This window comes from Euphorbia lathyris, chromosome 8 (genome assembly GCF_963576675.1).
Source record: "Euphorbia lathyris chromosome 8, ddEupLath1.1, whole genome shotgun sequence".
Classification (NCBI taxonomy): domain Eukaryota; kingdom Viridiplantae; phylum Streptophyta; class Magnoliopsida; order Malpighiales; family Euphorbiaceae; genus Euphorbia; species Euphorbia lathyris.
In genome coordinates, this window is record NC_088917.1 from 38669397 (window position 1) to 38681879 (window position 12483).

Genomic DNA, 12483 nt, shown 5'->3' on the forward strand with positions numbered 1-12483 from the left:
TCAATCCAATATTTTAATTTTTCAATAATGTATCGCTACAATTAATGTTATTTAGTAATGTTTGGATTAAATTTAAACAATTTTATATGTTAAAGCCACTCCTCTAAAAAAGAATAGAGTTTGTGCTTATCTCATTCATCATTAATATAAAAAAAATTGCTAAAAAATATAAATAAAAAGAACATAGCCATTGAAATAAAAAATAAATAATTTATTTGTTCTTTTAACAATTAATTTTTTTAAGAGAAAAAATTAATTTTTTTTAAAATGTGTATCACTGGTATTAGATAATTATTTATTAATTCGGACATATTTTTGGTAACCAAATTAAGCAGGTTCTAAAGAATTCCACAAGCTTCCACACCCATAATCCGGAACTTGCTGGAAAATCCAGAAACTTCGTCTCTAAAGCCATTATTCCCACTATAAATGTCGATCCCATCACCTCCATCTTCGTGATCAGCAAAAGAAAGAAAAAAAACAATCGTTTTGAAGAAGTTGGTCGATCAAGCAAGAGAGAGATGGATTTGAGGGTGATGGGCATCGATTCGCCAATTTTCCAAGCCCTGCAGCAAATGATGGACGTAGGCGAAGAAAGCGACAAGTCGTCTAATGCTCCAACTCGCACCTATGTTAGGGATGCAAAAGCCATGGCTTCAACTCCTGCAGATGTGAAAGAATATCCGAATTCCTATGCGTTTATCATCGACATGCCCGGTCTGAAGTCGGGTGATATCAAGGTGCAGGTGGAGGATGACAATGTGTTGGTTATTAGCGGAGAAAGGAAGCGCCAAGAGGAGAAAGAAGGAGCCAAGTATGTCAGGATGGAAAGGAGAATTGGCAAGTTCATGAGGAAGTTTGTGCTGCCTGAAAATGCTAACACTGATGCCATTTCAGCTGTTTGTCAAGATGGGGTGTTGACTGTTACTGTTGACAAACTACCACCGCCAGAACCCAAAAAGCCCAAGACTATTGAGGTCAAAATCGCCTGAGTACCTTGCATTTATCGTGTTTTTACTGTTTTTCTTTTCTTCCCAGTTTACATGTCTAGTATGTTGTATTGGCTTCAGAGTGTGTTTCCTTTCCTATATAACTATCCTATGAGTTGCCTGTGAAAGCAAGTTCTGTAACTTGATTTTCTTAGTTGAACATGAATTTATTTTGCTTTTAAATGGCTGCCATTTTAATAGTTTTGATTAAATCCCCTCGTTTGCCAGTTTAACTCCTCAAAAGAAAATAAATAGAGAGACAAAAAAACTGTCCATAAACAATAATAGTAAGACATTAGATGAAAACAAAATTCATTACCAATCTATACCATATTTACATTCTCAAGAGAGCAACCGACTTCTGCCAATTCCATTAAAGAGGAGAGGCAATTTAATTTTCGAATGGCAACATTCCAATTGACGCCTTTTCTAGGTTTCATTATTCCCAGCTGCTTCTTCAGAATCATCATTTTTTCTTGACAAAAATCGCAACAAAGAAACCTTTTGTCCTTGATGTTATTTTTCAAGATTCAATCATATTACAAATTTTATCAAGTAAAATACCAAATAGTATCATTACTCACAGCCATAAAAAAAACTGAGAGGGCGCAGCGTTTTCAAGTTGGTTGACGGAGGATGTGCTGTATAAACAACTTTTACGACCTGGGTAAGGGCTTTCTTCTAGAAAGCTGCAAGCCTGCTTAGTCTGTCCGTGTCCACAGCCTCAGCAGCGCTGGTCTAATCTCTGAGCGATATGGATCCAAAAGAAACAGCACGAACTTGTAACCAAGCATTTCATAGTAGGATGTTCATTGAGAGAGACACTCCATACAAAATTGTAGAAATGCTTTTTACTGTTTGATTATTGAAAATATATATATATATATATATATTAGAACTGCCCAGGGATCAAAAGTTCAAGGCTATCAATAAACAAGCATTAGATGAAAACAAAATTCATTATCAATCTGGTCCATTATGTACCTCACTAGTAACCATATTTACATTTTAAAGAGAAGAACCGGCTTCTGCCGATTGCATTGAAGAGTACGGGCAACTTAATTTTGGAATGGCTACGTTTCAATTGACGCGTCTTTTGGATTTCATTCATTTCAACTGCTTCCTCAGAATCATGATTTTTCTTGACAAAAAGCGCAACAAAGAAGCCTTCTTTGTCCTCAATCGGATCTGTTCGGAGTACATGCTCAGCTGCAAGATTAATTAACAAGTACTTTTTTACGATTCGAACATATTATGTACTAAAATGCCCAAATAGTATAACTACTCACAGCCATCAAAAACTGGAAGACCGCGCCGAGGCCATTGAGGAAAAGGAGTAACAAGCTGAAACCCATGGGATTCAGCGATGGATAACACTGACATGATTACATCTTCGTTTTCAATCTGGTTGACGGAGCATGTGCTGTAAACAACTCTTTCAAGACCTGGGACTGAATAAAATTATCCAATTAGAGCTTCTGGCAGAACCAGAACCAAGAACTTACAGGGTCAGTATAAGAATCTGTTCAATTCCCAGTTTACTGGGAAAATTCGTCTCAAATTCTGTAGAAACCAAAGCTTTTTATTCCTAGCGGCGTTATTTTCTCCCAGCTTTAGGGGTCCACGAACCCTCCATGACCCCTATATTTCAGCCCTATATTTACACCCTTTAGAGCTACTGCAAACAAGGTATACTTCAGATAGATAAGCAAAATGAAGGATGACATACAGGATAATGCATGGGCAAGAGCCTTCTTCTGGAAAGCTGCAAGCTTTTTTAGTCTTTCTGTGTCCACAGCGTCGGCAGCATAAGATGGAAGTAAATGGTCTAATCTCTGAGCACTAGTCCCAGATCCAGAGCAAGATGGATCCAAAAGAATAGCACGAACCTGCAACCAAGCATCACTTCATACTAGGATGTCCATTTGTGTGTGTGAGAGAGAGTTATCCCATTCAAAATTATAGAATTAATCATATATAATGCTTTCTTTGATCATATAAAAATAGGTAAATTACATACATGGTCCCTCAACTTTGCACTCCTGAACTTCAAAATAGGACATTATAGCTCCTAAACTTTGCAGTTTACTAACATAATGACCTCTTTATTGCTGATCAACATGACCTTTCCAATAGTAGGTAATCCTCCGTTATAACGTTAATGAAAATGATATTTCAGCAACTTTGATTCTTGAACCTTTTGGTTTCGGCGTATTTAAGTAGTGGTTGTTTAGAGAGAAAAATCCGGTGGTTTTATGTTAGTAAAATGAAAGTAAGTACAAAGTTGAGGGGTATGGATGTAATTTACATTTGATAAAGAAAAACTTAGATGAGAATGTATTTTCAAGATACAAAAGTGCATCTTCACCTTTGATAAAGAAGGATCTTGAGGATTTAACTTCAAGAAATCACCATGGAGAACGTCGATGTCTTGATGTCAGGTTAAGGCTTAACCAGAATATCATGTCAAACAAAAACTTAGATGAGAATTCTGAACAAGTTATACAAATAAAGAGAAATGCCACTGAAAAACTATGAACAGGATACTAGCAGCACCAGAGAGTCTGATGGTTTCTTCTAGACGCTTAATCCTTTCCTTATTCAACTCACATGCTATAATTCTTCCCTTCCCTCTCATAAGAGCAGCAAGATGCACTGTTTTGTTTCCTGGAGCTGAACATGCATCAAGAACCTTCATAATAGTTAAGGAGTAAAGTACATCAGAGTTATATTCTATTCATATTCAGCCAACTTATCATTTTGTCATCAGTACCAATAATTATATATTGATGTGCATCATTCTCTCTCTAGACAGACATGTCTAGAAAGAAATATATTAAGAGTTACACTCCAAAAAAAAAAAAAAAAGATCCTTCTCATTTGTTTATAGCTGAAAAATAACAGGCTTTCACGCATTAATTTATTATAATGAAAGCAAGTCAACCGCAGGTTAAAAGGGGTAAAAACATATAGCTAAAAGTCCAAATATTTCCATTCATGCTCAGGTTAGACAATACAACACAGAAGGTGCAAGAAGTTATTAAAAGCAGGTTGTAAGGTATAGAAGGAGGGTAGAAAGAATGCACCAAAAGTAATTATCCTGGTCAATTATGTAGATCATACCTCCCAGCCTGGATTGGGATCAAGAATTGCTGCAACCATTGAACTCGCCTTTCCCTGCAAAAGTAGAAAATCCACATTTAAACCAAATTCTAACTCGGTTAATTGTACCTCCTGCTCATTTCGAAGCTTTTATGGAAGCTTTAACTTATGGACCAGCTCGAACCTTAGCACTTCTATCTACGAACTAATGTTAATTTTTTGATTTAAACATGTGAGGTATTTTGGAACGTTTGATAAAATTAATTAATAATGAGTTTGATTTTATCTAATATGTATATTTTATAGGCTTAATAGGCACCCAACCCCCTAAACTTGTAACTTTTTTTCACCTGGCTCCCTCAACTTAGGGGACAACCTTTCAACCCCCTCAACTCTCCAAAAACATCACATACAACCCCTTACACCCCTATGTCCGGTCCAAGTATTGACCCTGTGTCGAAAACGCGCTTGAATGTTGACCACACCAATGCCACGTGTCACTTTTTTATTAAAATTTTCCAAGTGATTTCACCTCGACGACCACTACCGCCAACCTCAGCACCTCGATAAGGCTGCGACGACAAACAACGACAACATCTCGCATACAATAATCACTTGGAAAAATTTAATAAAAAAAATGACACGTGGCATTGGTGTGATCAACAGTCAAGCGCGTTTTCTACACGGGTCAATATTTTGACCGAACATAGGGGTGTAAGGGGCTGTATGTGATATTTTTGGAAAGTTGAGGGGGTTGAGAGGTTGTCCCCTAAGTTGAGGGGGCCAGGTGAAAAAAACTTACAAGTTTAGGGGGTTGTGTGTCTATTAAGCCTGTTGTGTGTCTATTAAGCCTATTTTATATTATTATATCAAATCGTGTCAGCAACATAAATTCTCTCACTCCACTCCGTCCTATCCACTACCATATTTTCTTCAATCCCCAATAAACTCATATCACTCTCTTCCAAGTTTTCTTAGGTCTTCCCCTACACCTCACCATTGCATCCTTTTGCCGCTCTTCGGTCCTCCTAATCGGCGCATCAAGCGCTCTTCATCTTACATGGTCAAACCACCTTAGTCGGTTTTCCCTCATTTTATTCTCAATAGATGTAACCCCTACTTTTGTCCTAATTATTTCATTACTCACCCGATCCTTTCATTACTCAACATACGCATCTCTGCCACCGACATCTTATGAATGTGACAGTGTTTCACTGCCCAACATTCTGTACCATATTACAATGCAGATCTAATTGTCGTACGGTAGAATTTTTCCTTCAATCTATTAGGCCTGTCGGGGTCACAAAGGAAACCCGTACCACTCTTCCACTTCGACCAACCTGATTTAATCCTATGAGCAACATCTCCATCTGTCTGAATAATAGACCCTAAATAACGGAAGCAATCCGAGCCCTCGACAACTCTCCTATCCAGGATGATTGTCTCTGCCTCCCTACTCCCATCGCCGCTAAACTTACACTTCAAATATTCCGTCTTACTTCGGCTCAAGTTAAAGCCTCTAGATTCTAAAGTTTGTCTACATAATTCCAACTTACACTCACGCCTTCTTTCGTCTCATCAACCAACACAATATCAAGCGAACAATTATCATTGACATTTAGTCCTCTTTCTGGATAATACTTCACTAACAACCCATTTCGTCTCATCAACCAACACAATATCAAGCGAACAATTATCATTGACATTTAGTCCTCTTTCTGGATAATACTTCACTAACAACCCATGAAGACGAAAGAAGGCGTGAGTGTAAGTTGGAATTATGTAGACAAACTTTAGAATCTAGAGGCATTAACTTGCCGAAGTAAGACGGAATATTTGAAGTGTAAGTTTAGCGGCGATAGGAGTAGGGAGGCAGAGACAATCATCCTGGATAGGAGAGTTGTCCAGGGCTCGGATTGCTTCCAGTATTTAGGGTCTATTATTCAAACGGATGGAGAAATTGATGGAGATGTTGCTCATAGGATTTAGTCTGGTTGGCCGAAGTGGAAGAGTGCTACGAGTTTCTTTTGCGACCTCGACATGCCTAATAGATTGAAGGGAAAATTCCAGCATGGCAATTAGACCTGCATTGTTATATGGTACAATGTTGGGTAGTGAAACATTGTCACATCTATAAGATGTCGGTGGCAGAGATGCGTATATTGCGATGGATGTGCAGTCATACGAGAAAGGATCGGGAGAGAGGAATGAAATAATTAGAACGAAAGTAGGGGTGAGTTACATCTATTGAGAACAGTGTTGTAAAAATCGGTCAAGTCCGACTAATCGACCGATATATCAGTGATTTTTACAATACCAACCGATTTTATGTAACTGGTCGGCATAAGTTGGGAGCCCGATTTTCTTCCGCCTAGGCGGTTCAAATCGGGTTAAGTCGGACAAGTCGGGTTAGGCGGGAAAAATCAGTCTAGACGGAAAAAATCGGCTGAAACAGGTTAAAATCGGCTGAAATTGGATTAAAATCGGCCTAATTTATAAATTTCAATTAGTAAAAAATAATACAAGTAATTAGTATTAACTCATTACTATTTTATTATTTATTTAAAATAAATATTTATATTTTTCTATTATATAATATTTATTATTATTATTTTTAGATAGTACAATTTATATTTTAAATGTGTTTATATAATATTTATTTAATATAAATCTCAAAAATAGAAAAATACAAATCCGATTAATCTTCGATTAATCCCCGATTAATCTTTGGATGTCTTGTCCGTTCAATTAGTGCCTAGCGACTTTTACAACACTAAAGGGCGGCCCGGTCGCACTACGCGTCCCCGCTGAGCGAGGGTCCGGGGAGGGGTCCCACCACAAGGGTGTACTGGGGGCAAGCCTTCCCCTACCAATTTATTTTGGCAAGAGGCCGCTCCTAAGACTCGAACCCGTGACCTCTTGGTCACACGACAACAACGTTTACCGTTGCGCCAAGGCTCGCCCTCCGACTTTTACAACACTGATTGAAAATAAAATGAGGGAAAACGACTAAGGTGGTTTGGCCATGTAAGACAAACAGCACTTGGTGCGCCGGTTAGAAGGATTGAAGAGTGGCAAAGGGATGCAAGGGTGAGGGGTAGGGGAAAACCTAAGCAAACTTGGAAGATGGTGATTGAGAGTGATATGAGTTTATTGGGGATTGAAGAAAATATGAAAGTGGATAGGACGGAGTGGAGGGAGAAAATTTATGTCGCTGATACCACTTGATTTCACGGTTTAATATGACGATTCATGTTAACCCCGAATCATTTCGGACTAAGGCTTTGTTGCTGTTGTATTGTAGACAAAGGTCCTCAATTTCATATGTCTATCTTGGTAAACCAATAGTTCTGCTACTTCAGAGAATCGGAGGTGTAATTTATGGGTTATATCTACCAATAAGACAGCTCCATTAGCCACCAGAAATTCCAATGTTATTTCTTAAATTGTCTCGATTTTTACTGGAATAAGTACAAGCCTTAAGTACAATACTTCAAAATTCCATCTAAAAGGCACCTCTTCGCTAGAGTCCTACAATAGTGATTTAGCCAACCCTCCAAAGCATTATACATCATTGTGGTTTTACTTTTTTTTAGCATGCAAATAAGTCTATGTGAAGTGAAAATCAGATTTAGATTCCTTACTTGTACAAAGACACTTCCATTCAAGATCAAAGGATGATTGTGCAAGTCACTATGTGGAGGGAGTACCAAGAGGTCTGGTACCAAGTCATCCTTCTCAACCTACGAAACACAAAACAAACACAATGTTGCCCAGTTCATGCCATCATTTAACTTTATTTATAATTAAAAGATCTTACACAAAAATCATCCAAGTATCAGATATAAGATCATCCAAAAATCTAATGCAGGTAGCAGGAAGTACCTTGAATTCCTTCCCTAATTCAATCATAGAAGAATCTACATCTGATTTTAGGGTATTTACACGAACATAACAAGGTTTTGAAACATCTGCAGCAGAAATGAAAAAAACAAATGCAGTCAAGTCAATGGTTCTATAACCAGGCGGCCCGGTCGCATTACGCGTCCCCGCTGAGCGAGGGTCCGGGGAGGGGTCCCACCACAAGGGTGTATTGGGGGCAAGCCTTCCCTTCACAAGAGGCTGCCCCTAAGACTCGAACCCGTGACCTCTGGTCACACGACAACAACGTTTTACCGTTGCGCCAAGGCTCGCCCTCCTTCTATAACCAGTAACAAAAAAAAAAAAAAAAAAAAAAAAAAAAAAAATCAAGTGTAATCAAGATATGGAAACAGATAATCATGTTAGGAACAGAACTTACAAGAGAGAGAGAGAGAACCTCTAAAACGTACCAGGGGGATGATAAAGAGCAATCAAACTATCAACATTTTGGACTTCCTTGCTAACTACAAGCTTTGCCAGAGCTGACTGAAGAGCATTTTTATGACGCCCGAGAAACTTCTCAGCAGCACCACCAAGCATTGAAACTTCCTAGATATTTCAATCCAACTCAAACTACCATCATATATGCAGGAGAATGAAAGACAGAATTCCCAACTTGCTACTTACTGAGTTTCTTCTTTTTATCAGTTATCACAACTTTAAACAAGAAGGATATGTAATGTGACATACCATGAATATGAAGAGAACATACCTGCCCAAATAGAATATCATACGCTATTATGAACACCAAAGCTTCTTGTCTCTGTAGGAGAAACAACAAAAATAACTCATCAAACCTGTTAACATGCGTTTGGGAACGATAAATGAAACTAAAATCCAAAAAACTTATGAAAGTCGTAACCTTCCACTTGCTATTGAGTATACCAGCAGACTCCAACACATCCTTAATAATGGGCAAATCTGAAAAAAGAATCCGAGTTTTGTTGCTTTGAGAAACAAAAATCAATGCTTATTCTGATAAAGAAAAGTAACAAGTGAATGTGAGGAAGAATTGGAGCTAATTTACGCTTGAGGGTTTGGCAGACGAGAGCGAAAGTTGCCTTTTTGTTCTTAACAGAAGGGCTATAGACAAGGGCTTTGATGGAGCCGGCTGCACGTCGCTGGGCATCGCCTTGAAGAACTCTTTGTAAGACCTTCGCTGCCTCTCTCCTTGCGAACAAAGCCGACCTCTCACCGTTACTCGGCCGCGGCTTTTCCATTTTCTCGGCCGCTCCCCGTGGCTTTGGTTTGGACGGATGCGCCTTCTTTCGCACCATCTGGGCTCTGTTTTCTTACTCCTAGCGGCGGCAGCAGCATGAAATCAAATATCAGTTGAACTTGCCTTTTCCAAAACGCTGTCGTTTCATATATAGATTTTTTTTTTTTTTGATAAAAATTTCACGTATAGAATTGAATGATCAATAATTGAAAACAAAAGACAGCTTTAAAAAAAAAAAAAAAAAAAACAGGCTCTCAATAGCAAATTATAGGGTTAGCCGACGATAAAAAAACAAGATTGACTGACTTTCGATTAAAAGCGAGCTGAATCTCGAAGACAGGCCAAGAAAGAAGCATCGCATGGAGCTGAAGACGAATGAAAGCTTACAAATCCATTTGATTTCTGTTGGACCGATTACAAGTTTTCAAACTAAGAAGACTCAAGAAGTATTCAACGGTTTAATGAAGGAAGTTCGGAATATTCTAATTCAAATATGCGTGTGAAGGAAGAAGCTGAGTTTGTTTGAGTTTGTTTGAACTTGTTTCAATAGTTGAAGTCCTTGCTAGGGAAAGTTATTCTTATTTTGATGTATATGGTTGGACCAAATTGATTTATTTAAAGTGAGCTTTGGATAAATATATATTACATATATTTAATCCATTGGGATCTTTATCTATTTTTTTTTTTTTTGGTAAGAAGGATCTTTATCTAATTTTATAATTATTTGAATATAAAAACTCTAAACCCTAGGTCTAATTGGATTATATTTAGATCAACATGAAGATCATAAATCTAATTGGAGTATATCTACAGAAAATAACTCTCTAATGCGATTAAAATGAAGATAAAAAAAATGTAACCGATGTATATCTAAATTAAAACTCTAAATTCTATGTCTAATTGGATTATATCTAGATCAACCTCAAGATAATAAGTCTAATTAGAGCATCTCCAATACAAACACTCCTTAAAATTGTCGAAACTTAACACATTATCTCAAAATGTATTATTTTATTTTCTCTCTTACCCACGTTACCATTGGCAACTTTTTTTTTTACAAAAAGGCTTCAAGCTAAGCAATTCTAAAAGTTGTTATTATGGCCTTACACATCATTATTTTATACCTAATTTATTTTAATTATAAATATTACTATAACATTCCACCAATAGTAAACAATTAAATCATTTTTTTATATTAAAAAAAGTAAGGGTGACAAATGGGTACCAAAATTTGGCACCATTCTCATAATCATTTAATCAACATTTGTTACTCCGATGCAATGCACTCTTTAAAACACCTTCCACCTCATCGAGCATTCATTCAAACACCTTGCATTGAAGATGCTTTTAGAGTATACCTACATAAAATATCTCTCCAATGATATTAACATCAACATTATAAATATAGTTGTAGTATATCTAAATTAAATCATAGGTCCAATTGGATATATATCTAATCAAATATATCTGCAATGCCATTAACATCATGATCATAAATGTAATTGGAATATATCTAAAGTACATTTATAGGTCTAGTTAAATTATATCTACATGAAATAGATCTCCAATATGATTACTGTTGAGAGTAAATTGTACCTAAAGAAGTTTAGATGATTCAATGGAAGTTTGAAGAGAATTTGTAGTTGTTCTGCATTAAAACTAATTTAAAACAGTTTTTGTGTAGGCTGTTAGGAAGATTGTTCTAGTTATACCTCAAGCTTCTCTCCAAGAATGCAAAGTCAAAGGATCTCAAGGTGGATGATATACTTGAAGGTTCTTTAATGGAAACTTGAAGTCTTATGAACTTGATCACTTGTTCACTTTACCCGAAAATCATTTTTAATGCATTTTTTGCCCAATATGGACCTACACTCTGGTATATACTGGATATATAAGAATCTATGAATCTCGTGACAATAAAAATGAACTAGAAAGGGTTTGAAAAGACTTTATATTAACTGAAATATAGTGTAAATATAATTGAAAGTTGGTGAAAACTCTTTGAAAATATGTGAAAGTGAATGAAAAGTGATGAAATGTATAAAATTCGGGTATGGAACCCATTTTTTTCTCATAAACTTACCCTTTATCTATATGAGGATACTCAACAAAATGTTTGGGATTGCAATTGAGGTACTTAGGACTCTTACTCACAAAAGGGTGATGGTTAGCCTAAAACTAAAAATTTCAACCTAAAAACACCTAAGGTAATTTTGCTGAACTTTAAGACTCTTTTGAAAAAAAAAAAAAAAAAGCTAAGTTATGACTTAGAATTGCTTTGGAATTCTCCCTCTAAGCTCAACCCAAATGGAAAATGATAAGAAAATTATAATCACCACTTAAGACCATTAAACATCCGTAGCTGTAAATGGGGTGGTTTCTTATCAAATGGAGTGTGAAAAATCCCTCAATATTTCCCATTTTGGAAAGTGATTGGTCGCGGTCGTAAGGCTCACTGGAGTGCCCGAAAACCTTTTAAACTTCATCGGGCCGTAACTTTTCCATCTGAGATTGAAATTTAGTGTTGTCAGTTGCATTTAAACTGTTATATGAGTAGGGGGAAAACTCTCTACAAAAGATTTAAGGATAGTTTCGACTTTCCCAAAAATGGATGGTCCTACACTTTTATTACCCTACGTGTATTCAAACTTCCACAACTCATAACCTTTTCATATGATGTCGTAATTGGGCCTACTTAATGTATCTGAATAGATTACGAAGAGTAATATAACTTATTTTAAGACTCATAACTGATTCAAATCCTATTAAAAGTCAAGTTTGGGTACCAATAAGTTTCCCGAGTTTGATAAAAACTTTCGCAAGTCATAACTTTTTCATTAGACCTTCGATTTAACGTGCTGCATGGAATTTGAAAGCTTGTGAGGAGTACGAAACATGTATGATGAATTAAGATCCCTATAAAAGGGGAAAATAGTTAGAAAGCTAAGACAAGTGAAGGATTCATTTACATGGAGGAGGATTTGTGTATCTTAAAAATAAGGGATGTCTCGTTTCCTTGTTGTATGAGATCAAGACCTCATTGCTAATAAAGACTTATATGTCATTGGTACAAGTCCATCCGTCTAGATGGAAGTTGCAGAGATCTGCTAAGAAGGTCAGCTCATCATTGGTCGATTCCTTGCATCAGTCCTTATTGGTTTTAATGTTGAAATTCCAGGGTCGGGGAAAATTTATGCCTTTTTTTCCTTGGCCTTATTTGGTAAATAGGTGGTAGTTGATTACATTAATTGT

The 12483-nt window shown here is 36.7% G+C and overlaps 2 protein-coding genes across 2 annotated transcripts; one reads left to right on the forward strand and one right to left on the reverse strand.

Moving 5' to 3' along the window:
• The first annotated feature begins 369 nt into the window (after nucleotides 1-369).
• Nucleotides 370-1172, forward strand: LOC136202658 (17.9 kDa class II heat shock protein-like). The gene has a single exon (XM_065993418.1). The coding sequence runs from the start codon at nucleotides 522-524 to the stop codon at nucleotides 990-992; it is 471 nt and encodes a 156-aa protein (XP_065849490.1). The 5' UTR covers nucleotides 370-521; the 3' UTR covers nucleotides 993-1172.
• Nucleotides 1173-1896: 724 nt separating this feature from the next.
• Nucleotides 1897-9324, reverse strand: LOC136202657 (25S rRNA (cytosine-C(5))-methyltransferase NSUN5-like). Its single transcript, XM_065993417.1, has 12 exons — nucleotides 9040-9324; nucleotides 8875-8933; nucleotides 8725-8775; nucleotides 8423-8561; nucleotides 7977-8062; nucleotides 7736-7834; nucleotides 4113-4166; nucleotides 3537-3681; nucleotides 3358-3419; nucleotides 2719-2878; nucleotides 2279-2440; nucleotides 1897-2198 (listed from the first exon to the last, which is right to left on the reverse strand). Exons 1-12 carry the CDS (start codon nucleotides 9287-9289, stop codon nucleotides 1978-1980), a joined length of 1488 nt encoding a protein of 495 aa, XP_065849489.1. The 5' UTR covers nucleotides 9290-9324; the 3' UTR covers nucleotides 1897-1977.
• Nucleotides 9325-12483: the final 3159 nt, after the last annotated feature.

Excerpts from the sequence above, each read along its gene's own strand:
- LOC136202658 (XM_065993418.1), top strand. The coding sequence starts at position 522 with ATGGATTTGAGGGTGATGGGCATCGATTCGCCAATTTTCCAAGCCCTG.
- LOC136202657 (XM_065993417.1), bottom strand. The coding sequence starts at position 9,289 with ATGGTGCGAAAGAAGGCGCATCCGTCCAAACCAAAGCCACGGGGAGCG. Across the intron at positions 8,934-9,039 it reads CGTCTGCCAAACCCTCAAGC|ATTTGCCCATTATTAAGGAT; the intron begins GTAAATTAGCTC and ends TTCTTTTTTCAG. Across the intron at positions 3,420-3,536 it reads CAGACTCTCTGGTGCTGCTA|ACATCGACGTTCTCCATGGT; the intron begins GTATCCTGTTCA and ends CCTGACATCAAG.